Genomic DNA, 27,929 nt, shown 5'->3' with positions numbered 1-27,929 from the left:
TTTAACTGAATCGTTTTTTTGTTAATGATTAATGCATTGTTTTTTATTGATAGCGATAAATGTTTTAATGTCAATTTTATGTTCATTTAAGAAGAAAAAATACAATGTTTTATGATAATAAAGAGACGTGGTTTACTTCATAGGCTGAGTACCTGTATTGCTTTAATTATTTATTACTATTTGTATATATGTATTACTATTATCTGGGTCACATAACCATAGTGATATAATCAAAAGATGTATCATTCAAAACTTTAATTTGTTTGAAAAAGTGATAAATAAATATTTAAAAAATTTGATGGTAACAGACAATTATATTGTTAATCACTTCTGAGACAATTAATTGTACTGCAAAATTTTGAATTGTTACAGCTCTACAAGTCATCATTAGAGATTTTGCAGTAGCAATACCCCAGAGGGAAAGCAGTCAGTTTTCCATCTACAGAGTGTACTCTCCAGCCACCCACAGTAACTAGGCTACACGGTACATTTACACACATACTGGACTATTATGCCTGACCATTGCAGATGTTGTATATACTGTGAACTTTTGCACATCCAGATTATTATTATTTTTTACACCTTGCACAAAACCATACAGCCTTAAAATAGTTATATTGTACATAGGTGTTACAGAGTCTTACATATTTTTAACTGTAATATTTTAAGTTTATAGATTTATGTGCTTAGCTGTTGAGGTACTTTGCACTATTGTTTTTTTTCTCCAATTTCATGTGTATTGTATGCACACACACACCAAGGCAAATTCCATACATGCTATTTTGGTAATTAATCTCATTCTGATTGTGATACACCAATAGATTATCCTAGGTTAATAATAGATCAGGATCCAACAGCACTGCTCAGCTAGGCCAAAGTCCAATCTTAAAACTAAGCACAGATCATGTATCTTAAATTAATGTAACGTTATAGCTTGCAGGTCTTGAAGGTTAGCTGTGCAGTAACAGTAGCTTACGTTAACTCGTTGGATCAAAACATCAAGCGAACAAACAATTACCAGCCCCGCACAATCTAAAACGCAAACGCATTTCGTTTTTCATCACAAAGCCAACGTGAAATATTGGTTGCAGTTTATATCAAAGCTAGCTCATCCGCAAGCCGATGAACTAGCTAGCTAGCTTAGCAAACTCTGGTGTCTAACGAACCGGTTGTTTTGCAAGTAAGCTGACAACTAGGTGCTGTTCATTGTTATTGCTAGGCCCAAATCGTCTAACGTTAGAGGGCTTGCTAAACAGGCTAGCTTATGTGAGCTTGAGCAGCTTCTTGGCTGAAAATTTCCTTCCACAAAACATTATTCCTGGACTTTCAGTTTGCACATCGTAAAATCTGACCTCTTTTTGCTTTGGATCTTGAGGATAAACGTCCGGAGGGCCGAGTCGGGGCCGCTTTAATGGCCGGTGTTCGTAACTTAGGATCCCGAAAGCAGCCATCATCCAGCGGCATCACAGCCAGAGCTTTCCTCCTCCCCAGCAGCCTTAACTGAGCTACAACAACGAAACACACTTCCGGTAAGGCTTTATCCCCGAACTTCAAAATAAAGGTAATGAAGAAAACATAACGCACTTGTTGTAGGACCCTTGCTTTTTTGAGTTGTAATGATTTCTGTAACACAACAATTTATAGACATTAATTAACACATGCTGTAATGTTTACAAAAATGTGCTCCTGTGACATTGAATTGCATCCAGCTTTCAACTAAATTTTTTATATCATACAATCGTAAACATCAACAATATCCTACTCTGGATATAGATAAGCAACCTGTTATAATAATAACATAATAATAATAATTATTATTATAATTTAATTCTTATTCCAGCACCATTTGCACTTTTGCATTACCCTATTGTGTTACTGTTTACAATCCTCATAGAGCTGTTTGTGTACATGTGTGTATGTACGTATGCAAGTGTATATGCACATGTAGGCTATACACTTTTTATATACAAACTTACATTAATCTTAGTAGCTTTAATATTTAGGTATGGTGCATATTCCTAAATGAATGTGTTTAATTAAAATACCGTACAGCAAAAGGTGTTTTAGCAAAGGAAAACTGTAGACATAAGTGGAGAGTGGAAGAGTTAAAAACGCTGGAACCCAGTTAAGCTTCAGTTTTCCCAGAAAGAATTAACAGATGTCTACAATCTGTAACGTCTTCTTGTAATTGTTATTCTTATTTGTTAAAACGCAGAGAAAGACAAATAAGCAGCAAAAATCTATTAACACTCAGGTGTATACCAAACATTTTTCTCACAAACAAACCAGCACATGCATAGGCTACTGTACATGCACACACCCTTGAACATACAGTATAGAAAGCAGGTATCTGCAAGTAGATACGATTATGTCTTGTTGTGTAGCATGTGAGATCGAGGTAAACCCTGGACAAGGAATACAAAGGCTTTGAGCTGCTGACTGTAATATTAATCAGTAGGGGGTCTGAGTAGGATAAGTATTGACTGAGGTCCTGTTGTTTGTTTATCTCTCTCTCTCTCTCACAGTGTCATTCTTTGTGTTATGTAGTCCTTTAAGTTTTGTTAATAAAAATAAATACAGTATTCCCTTTCACTCATGTGCAGCTTCAAGACTGCCAACAATTTTCCTACCTTGTTAAGGAATTTATGTTGTTTGCTAACAGCTGACCAGTTTGATCAGTTTCCACACAGTGACAGTGTACATAATGAGCTAGCACATTGTCAGCTGTGGAACAAGTGTGTGTGCAGCACCTTACTGTACGTGTCTTAAGCCACAAAAGGCTTTATACTATTTTTTTTAACATATGCAGTAGTACATTTCCGAGACCTGTACCGTCTTTGATGTGTACAGAGTTCCCCTTTAATATGTAAAATAGCTAAGACTGGACATCAGCATATTACATTTTTTTTTATTTATTTATTGAAAAACAAGTACCTTAATAACAAAAATCAAACATTTAAAATAAAGATTACAATCTCAAGTGTACAAAGGCAATCCTGAAAATGTATCAATGCAATAGAAATATATTGCACTCTTCATGATTGTTCAGCACAAACTTGATTATAAGGCAGAAGTTTATAATCCCCAACATTTGTAAAAACGCATTGGAAGACACATCTTATGCTGATCAGTTTCAGCTTTGTTGCACATTACATATTGTACCATGGTTTAAAACCTAATTGCAACTGCATAACGTACTTTGCTCAACACCAGAATTACCTTGCTGGTAAAAAAAAATTAAAAAAATACATTGCCATCTGTATAAAATGTGCATATTTTCAACTCCAGCATTTGGATTTAGAGGAAACTTCGGCTCATTCAAGAACACTTGCATGCAGTCTGCAAAAAAAGCATACTTACATGGCTAACTCCATTATACAGTATAACCTGAAAATGTTTACAGCTCTAGGCACATATTGCATCTGCATATTGCATCTGATTCACTGAAATTACTGCATTATAACATCAAACTAGATGCATATAACATAAAAAGAAAAGCATTTAAATATTTTAGCATGTTCTGGAAAGTGCATAATGAAAATAGATTATTAGGTGATTTTTTTAAGGTATACTGTAAGGTATACTGTATTGAATAATCATACATAAAAGTAATACTAACTAATAATAAAACAGTAAATTCCTGCACTCTGAGGTCTTAGTTATGGAAATAAAATTACTAAAACTAATCTCACTGATCAGCTGGCCTCAAGAGAAAAAGGAAGCCCCACATGTCCACATCAATTATAAAGTGCTATTGTCAGATTCAATGCTCTGTTTCAGTACCAAATAACTCAGCAAAGAGCAGGAGTCTGTTACGTCTCCCTTTGCATAGTGAGATTTGATGTGTCCTTCAGAAATGTGGTCCCTGGGTCTTTGGTTTGGAAATAATCAATCATCACAATAGCCTCTGTATTTTTTTTAACACATCACTTTCACACCAAGGCAGGACTGAGTCCATTGTGTGTGTGTTTTTTTTTTTGTGCATTTCAGGTATTCCACTGAATATTTTGAGGCATCACGGCTCACATCCAAAGTTCAACTCCACAGTCTTTTATCTGCTTTGGTTTTCTGATGCTTCTATCAGGGCTCTAAATCTTGAGTTTTCATCTGCCAGCAAGGCAGCAGGGCTGTCAAACTCCAAAACCTATGAGAATGAAAAGAATAAAACAGTGATCAGTACCAGCATAGAACATATACAATCAGAGGTTCAACTAAATCCTTCCATTAACTTTGTAGAGAGAACAAAAATCAAGGCATATTATTTTCTCAAAGAATATTGCAACCCACGTTATTTAAAGCGTATGAAAAGACTTTTAATGTCTGAAAAATATTGACCTCAGGCAGCTTTGTTACGCTTTGGTGAATGACTCAAGTTTCTGTAACCAATGCTAATGGTTCTCTTAAAGGAACTTTACACTGAAATGTTGATGCTGTTGATGTGACTCAAACTATTAGACATTTTTTCTGCTGCATTGGATATCTTATACGACAGTCAGACAAGATCAGAGATAATATACAACAAATTAAAAGTTTGATTCAAAAGCTGTCATGGCTACATAGTTAACACCATTAAAGGGGTATATGTGCTTAATGCAATCTGTAAGAAGTAATAGACCATTGAGGACAACCTAATAATAACAAAATAATTCAACTTCATTAATGTCTGTGGAGAACCTGCCTTTTCACTGGCACCTGGAGGTTTCATGGTCACAAATTAAGGGTTATTCACACCATGAATCTTGTCAATCCTGATGCATCCATCATGTTTTCCTCTAAACTCTACATACGGATGGATCCTTTGATAGAGAGGTATACTAAGCCTATTAACATGGTTAAGCGGTGTCATTGAAGCTCGTAATCATTCATGTGCATTCCATGTTCACTTGCATCAAATGTCAGCTTGAACACAAGACCATCTAAGTAAAATGTCCTTATCCAATCCATCACCTCAAAGGGAGCAATTCACACAGTTAATCAGGGGTGTTTCAACTTGGGAATGGGTTTCAACCAAGGGGCCGTATGGTGCAATCAGGCAATCAGTCATGTGGCCTTTACTGTATACACACCTGGCCGTTGTCCAGAACCATGACCCTGCTGCAGCTCATCACTGTGTTGAGACGATGGGCAATGATGAGGGTGGTGCAGCTGCCAAACGCACAACGAATGGTCTTCTGGATGAGACGATCTGTCTCATTGTCGATGGCTGCTGTTGCCTCGTCCAATATAATAATCTAAAAAAACAAAACAGCAAACGTTACAGAAATAACAACAAAGAAGTTGAGACAGAAACAACAAACTGGAGATTACATTAAAGACATGGTCATGGTGCCTGTGTTTGCTGTATGAATGTAACATTATAGAATATTATTAACACAAAATTAGGAAAAACATCACACTATTATATACTGTATGCTGCTCATGCAGAGTTCATGCTAAGATGCAGTTCCGATGCGTACCACTAGATGACAGTGTTGTCTCATGCAGGGAAACATGCACACTGGCAATTCTACGATATTGTGTTTTCTTTTTATAAAACTGAGGAGAATCTCTTACTTGAGCTGCTATCCTTATCCATGTCAAACAATGTTCCACATGTAAATGTGAACTAGCAGTATTATAGCACCTTGCTGTTGCGCAGCAGAGCTCTAGCCACACAGAGTAGCTGTCGTTCTCCCACTGAGAAGTTCTCTCCGTTCTCTGTCACCTCTGAGTGGAGCGAATGAGGCAGCTGGCTGATCTGAAGAAAACCAAAGGGTGTACAGAGGTATAAGGATGAATGTTGGGGGCTTATTCGATTCAAGTAATGCATCATTTGGCATAATGTGTTAAGGTGTTGAACCATCTTGTCACTTACCATCTCTTTTATATGTGTCTTCTCAAGAGCTTCCCATATCTGGGAGTCAGAGTGTTGATCCCACGGGTCTAAATTGGTCCTAGTGGGAAAAAAGACATAATTGTGATTTCATTAAACATTATGCCAATTTCACAATAAGAGAAGAGGTATAGCCTAGTATAGTAAACTGCATATACTACACTCCTTCCCATCAGCTGACAAAAGTCAATTTTCATTTGAGGCGGAGGTAATTGGCATCCATAAAGCAACTGTTTGCTCTTTTTTTTTAAATAAAATGAATGCTGATGTTTTGGTTTTTGAAACAGAAACCTGTCAAATTTAGCGTATCTGTTCTTTCACTTCTTACTGCCTCGCACCATTTTTGTTTCGGTTATGATTTCCCTCTGGTGTGGCTTTACACTCACACTAATAGACACAGAGTCTATATAATATTTGGCACCAGAATTAAACATCTTTAGAAAACCATTTCAAGGCAAGTAGTGGGATATAGGTATGTATTTAAACATGATCACATATACAGATGTGCAATTATGCTTAGTTTTAATGTAAAAAACATATATTGGAGCTTTAAACAGGCAGGTTGACTAAAGGCATGTCACTGTTGAGTATCCACTATATTAAAGGGAGGGTTATACATATGTAAAGACTGCTGACAGATGCCCAGTTTGACCACATTGTTGCACCACTAGACACTGGGGGATTTTCCATTAGAGCAGTTGTTTAAGAGCACATTAATGGTTGAGGGCTATTTGTTTCTCATTCATTCCCTCTCCTCTGTTTTTTTTTTTTTTTTTTTTACATTTTGTAAAGCTGGAAAAATGCATAAGTTACAAAGCTTGGTAAGTAATTAAAATTCGGAATACCTGACTGTCCCGATAAAGAGCACCGGCTCTTGAGGAATGATGGCTAGCTTGCTCCGCAGGTCATCCAGACCAATCTTTGCAATATTGGTTCCGTCAATGATAATCGAGCCTCCAGTCAGCTCCACAAGTCTGAACATAGCTACACCCAGAGAGGACTTTCCTGCAAACATGTACAGAAAAGATACTGCATGAAGAAATGTGTGTATTTGTTACAAAAATATATGTGAAAACAGGCTGAAAATGCTGCTGGCTGGGGACCAGAAATGAGTCACTTTTACCTGAACCTGTGCGGCCAACAATGCCGATAGACTCTTCAGGCAGGATGGTGAAGGACAGATTTTTAAGCACAAGTGGCAGATCATCACGATAACGCATCTCCACATCCTGGAAGGTGATGTTTCCTTGCTGAGGCCAAGAGGGGGCAGGAGCATCTGCTTCAGGACTTTGACGGGGTGCTTCACTCTCTAGAGACTGAGATAAGGAGCGGAGATGGTATCTGGTATAAATCTCTAAATCTCTGTGGAGGTGCAAGCCCCCTGACTGATTCGTAGTGATTTTCTCTCTATGAGCTTTTCTTTTGAAAAGAAAAGAAAAAGTTGAGTTGATATTTGTATCTTTGCAGTTTGATGACGGCTGTGTGAAACAAGCCCTGTCATGTGAGCTGGAGTGTGTTAAGACCTCACACTGGGTTTCTATCTGCTTCGTGCTGTGTTTATCACACATACACAATCATATGCACACAAAAACCACAAACACGTCTGGACATGCCAACTGCCCAATATTCAGCTGCTGTTATTCTGGCCTGGTCTGCGTTTGATGGGGAGATTCTAGAAAGCGCCCCAGTCTATTTGATCATGTACAATGTCCCTAAGTGCCACATAATCCACCTTCCTCACTGTGTTCATCAATGCTCTTACCTTTATATAATGATTGATCCTCTCAACCGATGTAAACCGAGCTTCAGTCTCTGTGAGCAGCCGCATGGTAAACTGCAACAAGCCGGTCAGCTGGAGGTAAAAGAAAAGCAGGGAGAGGTGGAAGGTTAACACTGTTGCAACAATTACTATGAAACACGTGGTATTTACCATGTGCTGCTCCCCTTCAATGAATGAACAGTAAAAGAATCAAAAGAATTACAGCCAAATAAACAGATTTGCTGATATGACAATTATCTGCCATGGCTGTCATGACTCTGTTGATTATGACATACTCTAAATCAGTGAGCATTTAAAAAATAATAATAAAACCATACATTGGACACAAAAAATATTCTAAGACAGGCTGTGGAAGTTGCTTGCATGTATACAGTACTTTCATGCATCCCCCTCCAAAAATAAAATGAGGGAGGCTGAATATGTAAATATTAAAGTGAGACTACAGTATGTAACTTCTGCTGAACAACAGCCATTTTTGAATGCTAAACAAATGGTATTCTAAACTACTGTTTAGCTAAATGCTATAATAATATAAAGGGCACTTTTATAGCAGCTGTTAAAAACAAAAGGGACTTTACTTTGCCACATTTCGTTTTTATTAGAGCAGCTGTAGAATGACAGGAAAGGGGTGAGAGAGAGAGCGGGGATGACACGACCTTTCAAGACTACTCGGGCTGCCAGTGTCTGTGTTACTACATGTGTTTTTTTACAAACCTGCACTGCATACGATATGGCGAGGCCTGCATAGGCTGGAGGTATCTGATTGTGCATGAAGACAATGCAAAGGGCTACACCGGTGATAAGAAAGATGCTGACGAGGTCCAGGCGGACAGCCAGCCAACGCATAGCGCAGCTGAAGAGGTAGTTGGAGGCCTGGCTGTTGTCGAGTAATTCCTGATATCTGGAAAAAGAGAGATAAACCCATTTCAACCAGAGCAAAAGAAAGAAGAACTCCATCCTGCCATGCTTGCAGACAGGAAGATTTCTGGTATAAGGTTTGGTGTATTTACTAACTGAGGAGTGAACTGAAAAACTACAACGAGAGATTAAATAACTTTAATGATCTCCATATCTGACAGGCATCATTATACTCACCTTTGGAGGAAGTCGTGCCCTCTTCCATAGGCGTGGATTGTGGAGAGTCCCTGAAGACTGCTGGTGATGTGAGAGGTCAGTGGTGATTGGCTGATGTTCTCCAGGTGCTTCAGCTCGCGAATCAAAACCCTGGAAATAGAGAAAGATAATATTTTACATTTAACTTCTTACTAAAGGAATTTATTTAATAATATCACTATTTTGTAAATATGTGATTAAAAATGATTAAATACAGATGTTTGCAAAATGTTAATATCTTTTGGACCTCTAGCTGTTTTTCTAGTGTTTATAACCTGATTCATATTTTGATGATTGAAAGGTATACTGTCTTAAATTATTTATTCTTATTTACAGGCAGACATAAATTAATTCCAGATATTCATTCCAATTCAAGTTGTTTTTTTGGTAACCCTAAATGGTTGTGGAAAAAAATATCCCAATCAGACAAGTTAACAGCACTGCAGAATTGGAAAGCCTCTACTTAGGTTTGCCTCATTTGAATGAAAATGGTAGGGTATTGTGTGCAAATACGCTCCGGCACGTGAGGAGCAAATCTTTTATACATTAAACTGGAAAACCCAATGAGAAACACTTTACTCCTACTATAAACCACATCAAGCCCTGTAAAATCCAGTATGACATGTGACGTACAAAACTTTGTGGGTCTTATTTTAAGATCTAAAGTTTCACATTTTGGTCAAACTGATATTGCTGCCTTCAACCATGTATTTATTAAGTAAGATACTGAAAAGAGCACAGACATTACAACTGTATAAGGGAAGCACCACTAAAGAATGAAGGAATGGAAAATGCATCAGCTCTAATGATGCAGTTGTGTGGCAGACAGGTAATGATGACATGGGGAGAGAGAGAGAGAGAGAGAGAGGGATATGGCCACCTGTTTTCCTGACAGAGCTCCGGTCACTTCCCGCTGTGTCATGCATGTGCAATATTGTAAGCACCATCCTACACAGACGGCCGTACAATTGGCAGCCAGAGAGACACCAGACTCGATGGAGTAGTGTGAACGAGAGAGGTTTATTGACTAAAGGAGAGAGGGGGGGGGTGTCTTTCTACTTTTAGACACCAGGATAGAATGGATGGTGCATGTGAATTACAAATCTCCTATGAATCATTTGGTTTTCTCATAAAAGCCCAGAAGAGATGGGGAAATAACATGACACTTCCTCGCTTGGAGGATGTCATCCAGACAAACATGTTTATGCCCTGGGCTATTTCATTTCAGAATTCAATAAAAGCTGCTTTAGATGTGGGTAATTTCAATGGGAGATCCAGTTTGATGTAACATCTATACATATCTTGGGATGTCATGACTTTGTAAGATATAGTATTTCATTATTTTAAAGTGTTGCCAAGGGGGCTCACTACCTTTTGGTAACAGCTGGGGATCATCTCTTCCTTTTGGTTCTTGTGTGCTTAATAGTCTATCAAAGTTCAACATTAATTCCACTTGCATTGCCTGCAAGTGTCTCTTAAAAGATAAATGAATACATTTTATAACTAAATTGATCCCTCAGGAGACAAACTGGTATCAGATCTGATTAAAGAAGTCAAGAATTACAGTTTCTGTGCAGGCAAGATACAGTATTAAGTGGTTTATATCTGCACAAGGAAAAAGGATGCTGTGTGTGATTTGGGAGCAGGTTTCCCCCAAAAATTTGCTTTGCCACACAAAAATCATTAATTTAATTTGTCATTATTTATGATGGAAAGCTACAAATGTACTGTTTGTATGTATAATAACATTAGACACATAGATTTTGCTTCACGTTGTTCTTGATCTCTTAGATACAGGAAAGATACTGTGGTTATTTCCCAAGATATCAGTGAGCTGTTGTTCCCCACAGTAATTCCACCTTTATCGCACAATTGCTGCAAAACTGTAAATAATGACTAAAGCAGAGTAATCAGATAATTCAGGGCGCTCCTACAACATTTGCTGCAACAGAAGCTGTGAAAAATGTAATCAATGACCAATAACACTCTCATACTTGCAGATAAAGATTATCACAGCACCTCTTCCACTGTTATTTACCTTCAGTACCTTCCAATAAAAGTTACTAATTAGAATCGGTATGAATCACCTAATTCATAATTATTATGGGTTGTGCTGCCATGTATGCTGTTGCTTGTACAAGGCAATATACATAGCAATACAAAGCTAATCACATTCACCACATGCTCCAAGCCCTTTTAAATTGGCAGCATTGTTTGTTCATGAGACTTGTTTTAATTTAACATTTAATCAAATGTCTCTTTGTAAAATAAATAATGGACACTCACAGTGCTAAAATCAAACAAAATAACCCTTTTACAGCAGAAGCTGTCAGAAAAAACAATAAACCCACTGTAGACTACAAGATGCATCTAGCAGCTTAAGACCTAGATATGTGTCTCAGGACTTGGCGGAGTACTAAAAATGACTCCAAACAAATGCAAATGTTGCTCTGTGTCTGCTGGCAATTGTTTGCTTACACATCCACCCTATTAACTTTATGAGCCAGTGTGTTATGTGTCAGCTCATTTGGATGTTTTTCTGCCCCTAGTGGACAAAAATCAACAAATGCAGACTAAAGTAACTTTGAACACTTGTTGCTTATTAATCACCTGTAGCTGGTAACACTGCTCAGATGGCTCTGAGGGAGATGTAGTGTAATGTGCAGTCTGTTTGAATCTCAGGCTCAATGCCAATAGCAATGATAACAACAGGAGTAATGAGAGTCTGACCTGCAGATACGGTTGACAATGTAGAGGAAGGCTCCAATGGGCAAGATGCAGATCAGGAACCAGGGGAAGACGATTCCCATCATTCCGAAGCAGAACAGCACCAGGGTCAGGTTCTGCAGCAGCATCTCAGCTTGCATGGTGAGACGTACATCAACTTTGGAAAGGAGACATATTGTAAATGAAACACACTTTGTCCCCCTAAGTGTCGTTTAGTGTTCCCCAAACAGAGAAAGAGACACATAGGAGTATACAAAAATATTATACGCACTGTAGAAACAAAACCAACCATCCAAAAAAACAGCAACCCACGAAATCAACATGCAAAGACACCAGTAAAGTAGATAACAGAAAGCCACGTGCGCAAAATACTCCATGTGAAACCACACTGTGTCTTGGCAGTACACTTTGTCAACCAGGGCGACTTCACTGACTGAGAACACTCTTGGGGGAAGGTTCACAGTCAAGACAAATCAGTCTCACCTTCATCCATGTCTCTGGAGAAGCGTGTCAGGATACGACCCAGAGGTGTTGTATCAAAAAAGTGCATGGGGCTGAGGAGGACCCGGGAGAACAGCTTGTCGTGGAGCACGGAGGCAGCCTTTATCGTACACTGTCAACACAAACAACAGTCGTGGTTGAACATGAGACCTGACATGAAAACAATCAACTTTAAGAAACATACGGAAAGCATCACGGCTTGGATAAACAGACGGTTGGAAGGAAATCATCTGTCAATGCGCTCAGCCTCAAACACAAAAACACACAATGGATAAATACAGTGGCACTCATATGTTGCCTGTAGAGTTTAAATGGGTACTTCACCATATGCTAAGCATGTGCACTGTGGTGGGTAGTTATTTTTTTCCTCGCACAAGGCAAGCTGTCAAATCTTCATTTATAATGAGTTTCTGGGAGGCATGACATAAAGGTCATGACCTAATGAGCAAGAGACATTTCACCAATAGGACAGGAATTAAATGTGGCAGCAGAGAACAAATTAATTCTATTAATGGAATATTCAACACTCCCAAAGATCTCATCACAGCTAGGGGTAAAGAAAGATTAGCCATCTTTGAAAAATTTGCAATTTCAAGTGGCAAACATTAACGTGGGGACCTAACCTCTGCAATGCAGTGTCAGGATGGGTTAGCTTGAAAAAGAAGCACACCCGAAGGGGCACGCACACACACACACACACACACACACACACACACACACACACACACACACACACACACACACACACACACACACACACACACACACACACACACACACACACACACACACATATATCCTTCCTTTCGCTTTGCCTCTTTGTCTCTCTTGCACACACACACACACACACACACACACACACAGTCATTGTAAAGCTGTAAGACATGGCAGAAGCGGACAGATAAATGGATTTGGCCTACAGGCATTTTCAATTATACCACTGGAAGCACAAGAGCATGTACAAAATGACAATAAAGACAATTAGGGAGGAGCACTGCTTAACTGTACACCACTGATATACTGTATCAACTTAATATTCCTTTTCAATACCACTATGTTTCAAAGTTCATCAGTGATTGATTAGACAAAGCATGTGACAGAAGAAGAGGAATCTCTGAGGAAGCTTACCTTCACAAACACCAGCCCTCTCATTGTCTTCAGCAGCAAAGCAGTTCCCATGGAAACAACGTAAACAGTTGAATAGTACTGAATGTGAGGGTTGAGTCTCATGCTGTTGCTCGCCATCGTTTCATTCACCAAGATTATTGATGTGTTCTGAGGGCAGATAGAGCAACAAATTACCAAAAGTGAGAAAAAAAAAATCCAATTTCTCCCCATGTAGGAATTTTGCCTCTAATGAAACTGAGAAAAGCATACTTTCGAATACAAAAAGTACATGAAAATCAGTCAGTTCAATGATGTTTACCATTCCAAGCACATTTCTCAATAGCAGCCCATGCCTGCTTTGCTGCACATCTGTTTCTTCACTGCTCGTGCTTGTTTTTAATTAAGTTTACCATAGTGCCGTTACTTTTTTAATCATGCACATTCAGATTAATGCTCAGTATGCTGCCACAACTCACCGAAGCATAGTAGTTATCTTTCTTTTGGGAGCTAAATACACACTAAAAAGAGGCGTCTATTATAGTAAAGCAGAATCGTCTCCAAACTCACCCCTTTGCCCTGCTTGATCCAGTAGCTCAGCCACCAGTTACTGAAAGCTATGCTGCCTGTGGTGGAGAGGAAGAGGAAGATGTTGATGATGAAGATAATTGGACCTCCTGCTGCTTTGATGTAGGCACCATACACAGACCAGGCGACTGCACCCGAGCCCTTCTCCTCAGCTTTCATCAATCGTTCTGATGCAAGAAAGAAGTTACATGTTAAGCACTCTCAAGGAAAATAAGCGTTTAGCATTTATTCTACATGTGGAGCATGAAAAGTGGCAGGGTCTCTCACCTCCTTTCTTATTTTCCACCTGTGGTCCGACCTTGGCAACATCAACAGCACTGTCAGCCTTTTCTGCACCTGCCCTCCACTGTTTGTTTTTTAAATTCTCTTTCACCAGATTCTAGTAGACAAAAAGGTAAGGAAAGAAAGTGAGCTTTCAAACATGACACAAATCACAGCAGCTGTAACAACAACACACTGCAAGTCATTTAAACAGAGATATCAGTGACAGAGTCTTTAGCAGCTCACCAGTAAATCAATGCATGCATAAATAATGAAAAGCCATGTATGCATTAACATTTCCAGCTATTGGGCCTAACTTTCTGGGCTTATGAATTATTCAGCTAATGTTCAATGTTTTTGTGCAGTCAGGGTAAAGATGCCTTACTCAAAAGAAATGGCCTGGTGCCTCATGTGCCCCTGGCCTTACCTCCTGTAGCGTGCTGTTGAATAGGCTGGCATAGTCACGCTCTTTACCCATTAGCTGAGCATGGGTGCCATGCTCGGCAATCTGCCCGTCCTTCATCAGAATAATGTTGTCACACTCAGACAGATACTAGAAAAGAAAAAGAAACAGAGCCAAACTTTAATCTGTTAATATTTCCACGATGCTGAAACTACAAAATGTACATAAGTTCGTTTGTATGCTTTGGGAAAAATACACATTTTGAATGAAAATTTGGTATTGCTAGAAATGTACAGCCAGTCACTTACCTGCAACTGGTGGGTTACAAAGAGCACCGTCTTGCCTTTGGCGGCACCCCTGATAGCTTTATGGAAGACGTGGTTACTGACACGAGCATCAACAGCGCTGAGAGGGTCATCCAGGAGAAGTATGGGCCGCTCACTGTAGAGGGCACGTGCCAGGCTCACTCTCTGACGCTGCCCTCCACTCAGGTTGGCACCTCTCTCTCCAATCTAGAAAGAGAAAGTAAAAAAAACAAAGCTCCATAAAAAAAACTCTCCTCTAGTTGTGGTTGACCTAAATTGCAAACAGTCACATACAGTCAGAGCTGTATAGTAACGAAGTAGAACTACTTCACTACTCTACTTAACTACTAAAATGCTGTATCTGTACTCTACTGGAGTATTATTTTTTTTCTCCTACTTCCACTTTTACTTGAGTACATATTTTCGATGAGTTTAATACTTTTACTCCGACAGAATCTTTACGTGCTGCATCGTTACTCGTTACTGTTGTGAATTCCTCGCTACGGAGACTACAGTGTGTGTAGTTACGGCTAAGTTAGTTATGTACGATAATTACGGTTGCCCGTACAGAAGTCAGAGACAATTTAAGTTTGTACTCTTTCTATTTAGCCATTGTTGCAGCAGATGAAGCTATTCCTGAGTTGTTTCTGTCTGCAGTGAGTATTGAATGTTAACCGTTTGACCCTGTGATGTGAAGCTGCTAGTTTATCTGGATGTTGCTAGCTTGCTAACTTTCCTGTAGCTACATCACACGTTACTAGCTAGTGTGTCATACGTTTTTTGGGGCTTTAATCGTTACTGTGCTGGAGAGGATGTTCATTTTACTTGCACAGTGTGATAATTGTACATTTTATTTCAGTATTTGTTAATATTTGTTATTTTTAATATAATTAATATTTGTTAATTCCCTTTGGCTACAGCCTTGGCTAAACATTTGACATAATATAAACAATATGACATATGAATTTCAGCATAGACTAAGAGTAAAGAAGAAAGAAATCATCAATTTCAACAGCTACCTCAGTCATGTCTCCATATGGAAGCTCTACAAGGTCTGGGAGAAGGCAGCAGGCTTCTAGGACAGCATTATATCTGATAAGGAAAACATGTTGAATTAGGGATACTGCAAGTTTATTCAATTGTTCTTCATAACATCATGATCCTGTAGCTCATCTTACTTTTCTAAGTCACACTCGTTTCCAAACAAGATATTCTCCTTCAGTGACTCATTGAGGATCCAGGCTTGCTGTGGAACGTAAGCGAAGCCACCACTGACAGCTACATTACCCTCTAACAAGGTCATCTGCAACACAAAACCAGACTGCTGAAAGCAGAGAAAACTCTTGAAACATTCCTTTTCAAATTGTGGTTCGTTGTGTGGCATGGGGTGAAAATCTATGCTGTTTAAAGGGGAAACTAAACTCAACAATCTTACCTGTCCCAGTAGAGCAGACAGAAGGGAGCTTTTTCCACTACCGACACCTCCACAGATCCCAACCAGTGAACCCTAGAAAAAGGATAAAAACAGTGGCATTGTGGGAATTACATGAAGCAGGCAAAGGTTTGTCCAACACCTTAAGCGTGATTTATGCTTCTGCGTAAAATCTACACTGTGGCTACATACGTAGGTACACGACCCCACGCTGGACCCTACGCCGTAGCTTGACGTGCACCTCTCGAAATATGTAACAACACGTTGCAGCTACGCATGTCTTTTGGCCATGGCTTGGTAGCATTGCATTTCCCAGACTCATTTCCTGGTGCTCCTTCTCCATAAACATGAAATCAAGTATAGGGTTAACTTTTCCTGCTACAGATTTCCCACTGTTGTCAGAAAGCACAGGGGAGACACTTTGTTTCTTTCACTATGACTCTGGAGTCGCTACTCGCTCCGAAGATAATCACCATCACTCTCTCACTTTCCCTCGCTCTATTACACGCTCCCCCCACACACACACATGCCGGCTAGACGCACACACCAACGCACAAGTATAAACTTCAGGTCACTTACGTAGGCTACGGCGAAAGCTCTGCGTGGAGCCTCCGCAGAACCATAAATTACGCTTCAATCCACTTAATGTATATGTTTGTGTTACCGTCTTAATGCTTTGGTCAATGCGGTGCAGGGTCTTGTGCAGTGGAGGTCGCATGCTTTGAGTGGAGGAGATGGTACTTTGTTGACTCTCCTGCTCCATATTTGTGAGGAGACTTTGTGCGTTGGGACCCTCCTTGTTTACTTTGCCGTCCTCTGTGGAAATGTCCAGGCTGAGCTTCTCCCTGCGCAGCACGCGCATCATTCCTCCTCGCTTCTTGGAACGCGGGTTAGTTTTTGCAGGTGGAGAGCGTGCCTTTTCCCAAGCCAGTGTTGCATCCTGAAATTCCACTGCATTGCTAGGATCCTCCATTTTGACCAAGACAACCTCTCTGTCATCAATCGTAAAGAGCCTCTGTGGAGACAGACACAGTGTGCTAATTTACGCAACATTTGATTTTAACCACACAATTATTTTTTTAAATGTGTGCTTGCAAAAAGACAATTGACTACTTTTTCTTTTGTGCATAACGAAAATAAATGAATGAAAACAAGCTCAAGGTTTCTGCCTTTGCCTATGTTAAAGCAAAAGATTGTTTAAATGTGGTTTAAAATACTTGAGGTTGTGCTATGTTACGAGACATGTATTACTCAACCTTAAGGTAGAGTTCCTCCTGTCCTCATTACTTTGCAATGCATTAGAGTAAAAACACAGAATGCCTCAAGCCTTTTGGTGCATCCTTGGCAGAAACGCTTGCTTACTTAACCCTAGCTGGCTCTGTGAAACCATCTCTCACTAACATGCGACTTTTGTGTTTGAAATACAGTATGTCAAAAATGTCAGTATGTGGTGTGGGCAGGTGTGTTTTTAGCATCAACAGAAGCACCTTTTGATTGGCTCTGAGAATTGTAAAACCTGCTTGCACTGACAAACTGTATCCACAGTCAAAACTTAAACTGAGCGTTTTAAATGACATACTGTACGTACCAGCGTTGTTTTAAATAAAAGCAATTTAGGTGGCTCTGTGACAGAGATGATTGACAGACTTTGACAGTTTATATTTCTTACCTGAAATCTTTTGACTGCGACAGCACCCTCCGACAGTGATCTCACAGCTAGTGGTGTGACTTTCAGGGAAAAGGTCATGGAGTTGAAAACTGCAACCACAGTGAAAGCCTGAGGTAGGATGAGATAGAAACAGTTATTCACAAAAATATTTACCTGGGGCTACATCTGACTTTAAAATCTATAAATGCTCATAATAACTAGAGACTTGTCACATCAACTCAAATTGAAAAAAATATTAATTTAATGTAAATAATCTTTTTTTATATAACAAAAAAATAGGAAATATAATTTTGGTAGAACTTAATGGTTGGCAAAAACATATACCAAGCGTCTTTCCAGTGAAGACACATTAAAGGTGCACTATGAGTTCCTGCATGGTTTCAGTGCAATTTCATTTTTGTCTCAAATCGTAGGCATCTCTCCTTGATCGGCTAGCTGCCTGCACCCTGAATACACTGTGAAAAAGCCTGGTTTCGGGAGACAACACAGGGGTCGTGAACGTCAAACAAACACTAGGGGTACAGGTTGTGCACCAAAATACAACAAACCACGTTCCAGCCAATCACTGACAAGATGGTTGGGGGAGGGGGTGCTTTTAGAGCAGCAGCCTTAATTTCAGTGAAAAAGACGCACTAACCCCACTTCCCTCCCCCAACCATCTTTTCAGCGCTGAAACCATGCAGGAACTCATAGTGCACCTTTAATCCAAAATGAAAATATGCAGTGAACATGATGACTATATATTCCCATATCTAAATACCTGAGCTGCAGTAAGGTCATTGCCCAAAGCCATATGTAGGGTGAAAGTGCACACGCATGCTATCACCATGACGACGGGAGCCACACCCACTGTGAGGCTCTGGATGACCCCAGCTCTCTCCAGTATCCCCCTCTCTTCTGACCGCACCTCTGTTGAGGAGATAAGAGAGACAGACTGATGATAAAAAGGCAAAGACGCGCAGAAAGAGAGAGAAAATGAAGTTAGGGCTGAGTGACTCCCAAAGGGTTCTCCAGTGAACATTCAATCAACAACACCATAAGAGTCTCTAAACAGTACACAGCGGGTGGACAGAAATAGATACAAGAGGGAGGACGAGGGCCCCACATCCATACGTGGTATGAAAAGGGCTTCAAAACCTGCTGAACCTTGATAACTGCACAGGTCTAATGCCCAAATCCTGCCTCCCTTCCTCCATATTTGTATCTCTCAAATGCACACCGCTAGCTGCTTTGTTCACCTAGTTCACTGGGTGCAAATACTGGAACAAAAAGCTTGTGCATCTTTAATTCAGACCCAGCAGCACAGTGTGTGAAATATGAGAACTCCCTCCTCCTGGTACATGTTATTCTCCATGGGATTTGCTTTGGATGTTATGTGTGTTTCTGCATGCATTACAAAGCGAATGTCACACACCCAGGGCAAAAACACTATGATCATCAATTTAACAACAATATTAATTGAAGGGAATGGCACTGTAACTTTTAGAACTCATTGGCCATTAAGTTGAATGGGATTAGTTATAATTATAATAGGTAATCAAAGGACAGCAGTGAAAACGAGCCCCACCTGGCTAATTTGAAGCATGATTAAAAATGGCAAATGATTTTTATCCACAACCTACAGTACAGGAAGGGCCTCATGAGAAAAGGCCATCGCTAATTCATGGATAAGTAGAGCAGCCTTGACAGTCATTCAAGGTATCGTAAGGCCCCAAACCTTGCAAATTAACCCTGAAGCCAAGGGATTCACACTGGCCTGGATTATAGAAGATGGAACAGGGTAAGACTGAAACGGCAAAAGCTAATGAAAATGGATTTAGGGTCAGGGTTATCTTGCCAGAACACAAAGAGGATAAGTCTAATTTCAAGTGATAAACTGACCATTTAGTTACTCATTTGCCACAGTGACAGGTGTACACATGCAGTGACCCTTTACTCTGGGTGAGTTGGGAATAAAAAGCCTAATAAAGCACTTAATTGCATGAACTTTGCATCTCTAGAAAGCTACCCGGTCCTAACCACAAACATGAAATGGGCAGTGTATTATGATATCGCTGAGTCATTGGGGATCATGACAGCCACTCACTGTGAATATTCTGTGCAAAGGCTTCTTCCCAGCAATACATCTTGATGAACTTTATGCAGCCCAAGATCTCGTTCATCAGCCTCACGCGCCGGTCAGTCACCGCCACGCACTTTTTACGGAAATAAGCCGTCAGTCTCGATGCAAGCATCTGTCCAGACAGGAAAAGAGGAAATGATGACAAGAGAAATAAGTGGCAGGGGAGGAAATGAAAGCAGACACAATCACATTAGCTGTGCTGCAGGCCTGTCCGGGCGACCGGAGTGATAAATGCCTTTCACATCAATACCAGGGTCTCCGCCTGTCAGACTCTGACTTAGGCTGAGTGTAATTTGAAAATAACAGCTACAAAGTTGACAGAAGATTGATAGCCAAAGAGTTATGATGCTTTTAAAAAGTGCTGGTTGTACTCTTCAACAGTCTAAATTAACATAAAGATTTTACTTATGTCTTCTACTAAGCAAATTTTAGAAAGTTCTCGGTCAGAAAATAATGAGTCAGCAATAAAGCAACATCTTTTAGAAATTTCTATAATGAAATTGCTTGTCACGTATGATCATAACTTTTGGTAAAACTTTTAGAAATGATTGTAATTAAATTGCTTGTCACTGCTATAACGAGTATGATCATTACTTGGTATGAATTTAATAAAATCTGTAATGAAACTGAATAAATCATCTGATGTTGACAGCAATTTACATTATATTAAAAACACTGACAGTTGTCTGTGTTTGGGTGTGTGTTGTTGTTTATTAATCTATTTTGCCTGCAGTAAAAGTATCCTGTATTTCTGTCTTTGTAACAACAGCATTGCACAACAGTCTCAAAACTTCCTTTGTCTCATTGTTACAGATGTTTTAGCTGAAGTCGTACCATGGTAGGGTAGAAGAGGATAAAAATTGCTGACCCCAGCAGAGCTGTGGGGCCCAGGAAGTATGCAGTGTAGGACAGACCCAGTATTCCCACCAGGGGCCCCCCGGCCAGCAGGCAGCCCACTGACACTGCTTCATACAGCCGCTGGCCGTCACTGGAGCAGATGTTGACCAGCTAGGTAGACAGACAGTGATTTACAATATTAATTGCATTATCAAATCTACAATAAACTAAATCTTTTCAACAAGGTGCACTGTAACCTCACCACTAGGACTATAAAATATTTTTTTCCAAATACAGTTGCCCTTATTCCCACGTTTACTTCTTGGACAATGATTCCTCTTAAGCTGTGTAATGACTAATCCTAGACTGCCTCCCCTCCCTCAGGCTATGGGATTTGTTGAGATCTAAGCAGAAATGGTGTAAGAGCAGAAATTAAATCCATCTCAATCATCTGCATGTAGTGCCCTGCAGTGGGGGATGATTTAGTTAATTTGGAGATGAGTCCCCTCCAGGATTATATCACCTACCTCGCCTGGACTGATGTCTTTAGTGCTGCGTAGGCGGAGGATCTTGTTGAATGCAAAAGTAAGAGCTGCCCCACGGAGGCGTGCTGCAGTGCGGTAGTTGACGGCCCATGTGAGCGACATACACCAGGAGCGTATCAATTCCACGAGGAAGATCCCGGCTACCAGAGAGAGGCCGTACGGCATGCAGCTCACTGGGCTCTGGGAATACTCCAGCAGAGCTCGGACCAAAAGAGCCTGGGGATGGATGGGGAGAAAGGGGAAAAGAGTGTAAAGGACGGTAAATTAAACAGAGAAGAAATAGTAAAAGAACAGAAATGAGCAGAAAACAACACAGACAAAAAGCAGGGACATGGAGAGAGATAAAGTGGGACAGGATGAGGAGGATAAAAAGGAGAGGGTACGATTTTAATAAAAAGAGGAGAAAAGAGGAGAGAGAAAAGATCAAGTGAGTAAAATAAGCATAGACAACTGGGAAGAATGGTTAGACAGAGAGGCTGTTAATTTAAAGGCCTGATATAGATGACATGAGTAGACCAACAACATTGTGTGAGGAGCCAAATACATAAAATAAGATAAGTAAGTCCTTAAACTGCAGAAAGAATATATACAACACAGGTTTGTCAGCAATGTACTAAATAATTCAGACAGGAATGTGAGACACATGCGTCATTGTGTAAGAACTAAATCCAGTTAATGCTATTAGTTGTGGCTAGTAGCAAGCACATAGTGTACACATAACATCACCTCAAAATAAACAGCTTAGAGCACAAGGAACAATGGGACAGACTCAGTAATATCGTAAACTGGGAATATCAAACATAATTAGCCTTTAGTCTAAGGTGATTACTTAACATTTTTGATAAGGAATGTTTATAAATATCTGCACTTCTCTTTGTTGTATCATGGCCATCTATGGGCATTATTTGGAGGGAAATTTAAAGTGTGGCACCAAAGCGTGACTGGGAACAAACCAGTTGATCTATGGCATTAATATGGGTTTCACTATCTAAGGCTTTGTAATCTCCTAGTATGTTTTCATTTCAATTTCCACACCAGCGTGAAACGGGATAAAGCGATTTTCAGAAAATACACCCGGACTTGGGACTTTAAGCCAGCGACCATGCTGAAAGGCATATTAGCCAAATCAGTGGAATATAAAGGGAAAGGAGGATTTGGACAGTACTCACAGGCCCAACGAAGCCTGCCACCATTGTGAGGAGGAGGGAAAAGATGGCCACCAGCATGCGGGTTTGGCAGAACCTCCAGAAGACTCTTGTCAGGGATGCCCCCTCTCGCCCTCTTCTTTTCAGCTCATCGTGCCACAAAGCTTCAAGTCTGGAACCAGAAACCAGGAGCACAAAATGATGACAAGATAAATGAACTCACAGCTCAACCGAACATCATTACAATGTTATTGATCTTCATTTACTGAATGATGACTCTCAATGATTAGTCAAAATCATTTTTCCTCTCTTACACCACTCTCGCACATGGATGCTATGCAAAGAGCTGTTATAGTAACAATTAACTGTATGTAAAAGTTGACATTTTTGAAGGGTAAAATTATCATGAGTGAAAAGAATACTTAATGTTTTGCTATTTTTCCTTAAATGAAGTTGATTAAAAACTGTAGAATTGCGCTTCCAATTTATCAGACTGCCCGAAAGCACAATGGGGGGATATAAACAGTCTGGCAGGCAATCATGGCAGTTGGAAATCACTAAAGAAAAATTTTAGGATAGCGAGGCAGATAATAATGTAAAGGTGACCTACAATATACAATTATAAATGATGTATCACATAATTAGACTGAGAAAGGTATTACCAAACATGTTACCGAAGATGTGCTAATGTACTACTTTATTGCAGTATAAAGCCCCTCAAAGAGGGTAAAATATCTTTTTGGCAAAATGCATCATTGCTAATGACTCTATAAAGCAGCAGCAGAGCAGCTGCAAAAAGTAATTTACGGCATAATGACTTTATTAAAAACGTATCAGAGATAGACAGAACATTAAACCAACTAGACTCTCACACAGCCTTATAATTACTACTTGAAGTCAAATGGTGTTGAATCTAAGAAACTGCAATTAATTGCAGGCCGATAGCTGCACAGAGCACAGCTTGAGTCACCGGTAATGAGACTTCTATGTGAGTTAACACATTGTATTAATTAATGCACCAAGCAAGGAACAATCAACAATGTATGGAAAGAGCGGTAATTCTACTAACATATAGGCCCTACCTACGTTATGGTAAATATTAATACACTATATACCGGCATATCCAAAGCAGGGCTGGGCGGGTATATCGACATTTTAAATTCTATCAATATATTTTTAAATGAGATATAGAATGAGACAATTCCGTTTATATCGATATAGTTTGATGTTGCGTTACATGAACCATTTCTTCCGTAAAGCCGTTCGAGTGCATCTCTCTCACACACTCCATGTAAACCCTGGCCCCACTCTCCCATTGCGTTTGCCTGACTTGCTCACTCACAACAGGGTCTAGCAACAAGGATTACCCGATGCCCTGGAGCCAGTAAAAAGCTACATTGGACCAGTAAATACAAACCGCCAGTTGCCCGAAATCTCACATGTGGCTTTGACTTACAACTGAACATTCAGCCCATTTCGTAGAAAATACAGAGATATATACTGTGTATTTCCATTTAGCCTAAAAAATACAGAGATATGATTTTTGGTCCATATTGCCCAGCCCAAAACCAAAGTCATGTGTATTTATAGTTTTTTGTATCATAATTAACATCATTTCAAAGATTTAAAATCTCAACAATAAGTGTGTGCGTGGTAACACACATAAATGGAAATGAGAGCAACAGTGTGGGATCCAAAGGAGGAATGATTTGCTTTTAAACATGGCTGAAATGTTTCTAACAGTCATCGTCTCAGTTTGCCAGGTGGCAAGCGAAGCTGATGTTTCAAGAGTGTTTTGGCCAGGACATCGTGTTCAAAGTTCGCACCTCACTGAGCACCAACAAGTGTCAACTCTCCCAGGGTGCTTTTCCCATTCCCCCTCTCGCCATCATCCCTGCTTTGCATTGGGGTTGCATAACTGTTCTTGCTATGTAAACACAAAATAAAGATCTCCAGTCTCCAGACTCTGCAGCTCATGCACACCATCGCCCACCCGCGCCAATGTGATAGCTTTGTGCTCCTCTGCTGCTTCCCCTTTATGTGGTCTTTAGCACACACAAAGCAGCAGCACTAAACCTCCAGGCCGTGAGCCAGAGCCTTTTAACAGAACTGGTCATTTACAACCCACACAGTTGTCACTAGATAAAAGAGTGATCTTCCTCAAATAGCCACCCTCCTCTATATTGCCAAGTCATGGTGCCATGACTTGACAGCACGTGAGTAATGGAAAAAGCATTGGTTTTCTTTAAGTTAGCAGTAAACACTAAATGCCCCCTAATGAGCTTATTGTGAGTCTTTATTGTTCATTAATAGAATTAGTGCATTACTACAAAGCATCTCTCAGGCTGTGGTTTGGCACACAAACTGTGACTTTTATCTCATGGTCTGCCCCAGCCTGGATCCAGTCAATGACCGCTAATAAATGTGACAAGGAGACATGCATCACAGGTAGAGGAGTTAATGACATAGCCGATAAAGGCACTAATTCTGACTGTAATCTCTAATCCCTGCTATTCTTAGCAGACACTCGTTCCAGCACAACGTTCCTGTATTGGTAAAGAAAGACTTTGAACTTGCTCACTTGCGCAGGGAAAGCAAAGGTTTTTTAATATTTGTTCAAAAAAAGAAAAATAATCCCTGGGTGAAAGCAAAGGAGTGTAATGCAGATCAGTTTACCTGAATATGCCCTGATACAAAAAAGCTTAATTAGGTGCTTGAAACAAAAAACATGACTTTTTGACCTTACATTTATTTTTTTAATTTATAGGATTATAGCACCATTTTGACTTTGATTTAAAGGCAGGGTTGGTAATTTCCAATACAATTTTTTTATATATTGTCTGAAATCGTCTTTACACCCCGACAGCAATACATAACTTATGGGCCCTGAAAAAAGAGCAAAAAAGAGCTGTCATCTGTTGCCCCTATAATCCTAAAAACACCCACCAATCACTGCCTCGCGGTCCGCTTGGAAAGAACCAATGCCCTGCTGCACCTACTCTATCCTTCCCGTGTCTGAGCCTGAGCTCAATGCGTGTCTTCGCCTTATTGTTAACAGTAGTCTTGTTTGCTTTAAACATGATGATGATTGATTAGTAATTTAATTATTTGCAAATTAGTAGGGGGATTCAACTAAAGCAGATTCAATGGCTAATCCTGAGACACTGTCTTGTGGATGCACCCTGTGTCAAAAGACAAAATGAGTTTGCAATATTCTATACTTTTATTATTGTCAACAAAGGCCATAACCAACTCTACTCTACGTTAGTCGGTCTCTCAGCTCTTTTTGCCTTCCCCAGCCTGTCTGGAGCTATAACAATGTGTCACAAATATATACTTAAATATATGTTTTAGAAGACTCAGTAATATCCTAAAATAGGGGTCAATAATACATTTGTTTAAGATTATTTTTGGTTGTTGTGTTAGTGTGGTAGAGGGTTATTTATGTCAGCTGTAAATGGGATTGACTAGAAGCAAACTACAGTGCCCAAGGTGTTCAGTGTTCAGTGACAATTCGCAAATAACAGATAACTACAAGTAACCACAAATGACCTCACTTTTAGTCAAACCCTTTTCAAGTAATGTCTCACCCCAATACTGTGTTTCAGCATCAAATAGAATTTTTCTAAACACCGCAGGGCACTTTCATGAGGCAAACCTCAGCAGTGCCATAGTTACATCACCTTTGGCAGTTGATCTCAGAGGCTTCATGGCAAGACAGTCCCCACACATCATCTATAGACAAGCTGGATGCCTTGAAGGCCTTCAGTGCCAGTGGGGAGAGCCATTGCAGAGTCATAAATGAGAAGAGGCCGGCGTTATCGACTGGGTGCTGGTGTCTGGAATAGAGGAGAAGATGTGGAAATGGGTGAGATGTCTAAACGTGCAGGCATACACAGAGGTGCTATGTTGGGGGAGCCGGCCCACAAAGGCCACTGAGAAAGAAGAGGCGCCTTTGCTCGGAAAGGTGAATCATGCCTGCAGTGTTTGAACAGTAATTTGCATGCTCTTCACAGAAATCTGAGAGAGCAGCGAAAAGAGAAAAAAAAGTTTAGGGGCAGTTTATCAGTCGGCATATGTTTAAACATGGTGCTGTCTATTGCTGGGGGATGGGTTCCCATCCCTTATCATGGCCTCCTGCTACTCCTTAACTCAGCACATGAAGCAGCAAACACAACAAATGTGGACTTTTGTGTCTATGTGTCTTTAAATGGGTATCTGTTGATGTGCCAGCCTAAAACCGTCTGCCTTTATCTGGCCCAAATTCAGAGAGTTGCCACATGAACTTGAATATCATTTTACTTATCATGTATACAGCAAGAAACAGCAAGATATTCAGAAGTTATTTTTTGATAGAGAGGGGGGTTATAATTTAAGGGATAGGTTTAATTTCAAGGTTCTAGTGGTTCGCACGACTATAAAAAGTCAGTGCATTACAATCAGTGGTGTGAAATTGTGAAATCGTCTGAGCACAGAACTAAAGCAACATAATCCGGTTAAAAAAACGGTACAAAGCAACAATTTTCAAAAGATACAGGAAAGAAGGAGGGCTTTAACAACTGCAATGTCTTGTGTATATATATATCTTATTTCTATTTATCATATATATATATATATATATATATATATATATATATATATATTTATATCTTATTTCTATTTATCATATATATATATATATATACATACATACATACATACATACATACATACATATACATATATATATATATATGATAAATAGAAATAAGATATAAATATGTGGTAATAATTTATTTATATGTTAAGATAGAGAAATGTGGTAACATATTTTAGGGTTATTATATTATGTGTGAGTGTATGTAAATATGTGTATGTAAATTTATTTGTGTAAAGAGTATGTATGTATGTATGTATGTATGTATGTATGTAAGTAAGTATGTATGTATGTATGTATGTATGTATGTATGTATGTATGTTAGGGCTGAGTGATATGGAGAAAATCTAATATCACGATATTCTTGACCAAATACCTCGTCACAATATTGCGACAATATTGTAGGTTGGGTGGTGGTGATGGCGCAGTGGATCTGTCACATGCCTTTGGTGCGGTAGACCCGGGTTCAATTCCCACTGTGATACATCAACCAATGTGTCCCTGAGCAAGACACTTAACTCCTAGTTGCTCCAGAGGTGTGTGACCTCTGATATGTAAGAATTGTAAGTCACTTTGGATAAAAGCATCAGCTAAATGACATGTAATGTAAGATTGACAATTGGTGTTTTAACAAAATATAAATAATCATCAGAAATGTCAATTAAATGACAAAGTGTGTAAAGGCAAATAATAGAACAGCTAGAACAGTGTGTTGAGTTCAGAAAATTACATCACTTTACTCTAATGCAGCCTTCAAAACCAGGAAAAGACAACACTTAATATATTACGATTTTACTATATCCAAAATCTAAGACAAAATTTAGTCTCATATCACGATATCAATATATTGCCCAGCTCTAATGTATGTATGTATGTACAGTATATGTGT

At 39.6% G+C, this 27,929-nt stretch overlaps 2 protein-coding genes across 4 annotated transcripts in view; both read right to left on the bottom strand.

The window, feature by feature from the left end:
- med12 (mediator complex subunit 12) overlaps positions 1 to 1,523 on the bottom strand; it is a 35,887-nt gene extending 34,364 nt beyond the window's left edge. The window contains exon 1 of the mRNA XM_028588964.1: positions 1,353 to 1,523. Within this exon, the coding sequence (XP_028444765.1) occupies positions 1,353 to 1,454 (102 nt within the window). The 5' untranslated portion in view covers positions 1,455 to 1,523. The remainder of the gene's footprint in view (positions 1 to 1,352) is intronic.
- A 2,300-nt stretch (positions 1,524 to 3,823) lies between these two features.
- wu:fb13g09 (multidrug resistance-associated protein 5) overlaps positions 3,824 to 27,929 on the bottom strand; it is a 42,761-nt gene continuing 18,655 nt past the window's right edge. For 2 of the 3 annotated variants that reach the window (XM_028588886.1, XM_028588885.1), the window contains 27 exons: positions 26,088 to 26,243; positions 22,429 to 22,576; positions 21,242 to 21,475; positions 20,712 to 20,885; positions 19,842 to 19,989; positions 18,516 to 18,664; positions 17,756 to 17,863; positions 16,751 to 17,101; positions 16,090 to 16,161; positions 15,833 to 15,957; positions 15,674 to 15,746; positions 14,658 to 14,861; positions 14,374 to 14,499; positions 13,953 to 14,064; positions 13,668 to 13,852; positions 13,122 to 13,268; positions 11,976 to 12,105; positions 11,496 to 11,649; positions 8,748 to 8,876; positions 8,367 to 8,553; positions 7,635 to 7,724; positions 6,996 to 7,188; positions 6,718 to 6,877; positions 5,855 to 5,933; positions 5,624 to 5,737; positions 5,067 to 5,231; positions 3,824 to 4,144 (listed from right to left, as the gene is read on the bottom strand). In XM_028588886.1, the coding sequence (XP_028444687.1) occupies positions 4,052 to 4,144; positions 5,067 to 5,231; positions 5,624 to 5,737; positions 5,855 to 5,933; positions 6,718 to 6,877; positions 6,996 to 7,188; positions 7,635 to 7,724; positions 8,367 to 8,553; positions 8,748 to 8,876; positions 11,496 to 11,649; positions 11,976 to 12,105; positions 13,122 to 13,268; positions 13,668 to 13,852; positions 13,953 to 14,064; positions 14,374 to 14,499; positions 14,658 to 14,861; positions 15,674 to 15,746; positions 15,833 to 15,957; positions 16,090 to 16,161; positions 16,751 to 17,101; positions 17,756 to 17,863; positions 18,516 to 18,664; positions 19,842 to 19,989; positions 20,712 to 20,885; positions 21,242 to 21,475; positions 22,429 to 22,576; positions 26,088 to 26,243 (4,006 nt within the window). In that variant the 3' untranslated portion in view covers positions 3,824 to 4,051. Of the gene's footprint in view, positions 4,145 to 5,066; positions 5,232 to 5,553; positions 5,738 to 5,854; positions 5,934 to 6,717; positions 6,878 to 6,995; positions 7,189 to 7,634; positions 7,725 to 8,366; positions 8,554 to 8,747; positions 8,877 to 11,495; positions 11,650 to 11,975; positions 12,106 to 13,121; positions 13,269 to 13,667; positions 13,853 to 13,952; positions 14,065 to 14,373; positions 14,500 to 14,657; positions 14,862 to 15,673; positions 15,747 to 15,832; positions 15,958 to 16,089; positions 16,162 to 16,750; positions 17,102 to 17,755; positions 17,864 to 18,515; positions 18,665 to 19,841; positions 19,990 to 20,711; positions 20,886 to 21,241; positions 21,476 to 22,428; positions 22,577 to 26,087; positions 26,244 to 27,929 lie in introns of those variants that run through there. The other variant, XR_003693504.1, reaches the window with a different exon arrangement.

The sequence above is a fragment of the Perca flavescens genome, chromosome 10 (assembly GCF_004354835.1).
Source record: "Perca flavescens isolate YP-PL-M2 chromosome 10, PFLA_1.0, whole genome shotgun sequence".
NCBI lineage: Eukaryota > Metazoa > Chordata > Actinopteri > Perciformes > Percidae > Perca > Perca flavescens.
This window is presented reverse-complemented; position numbering and strand designations above follow the sequence as displayed.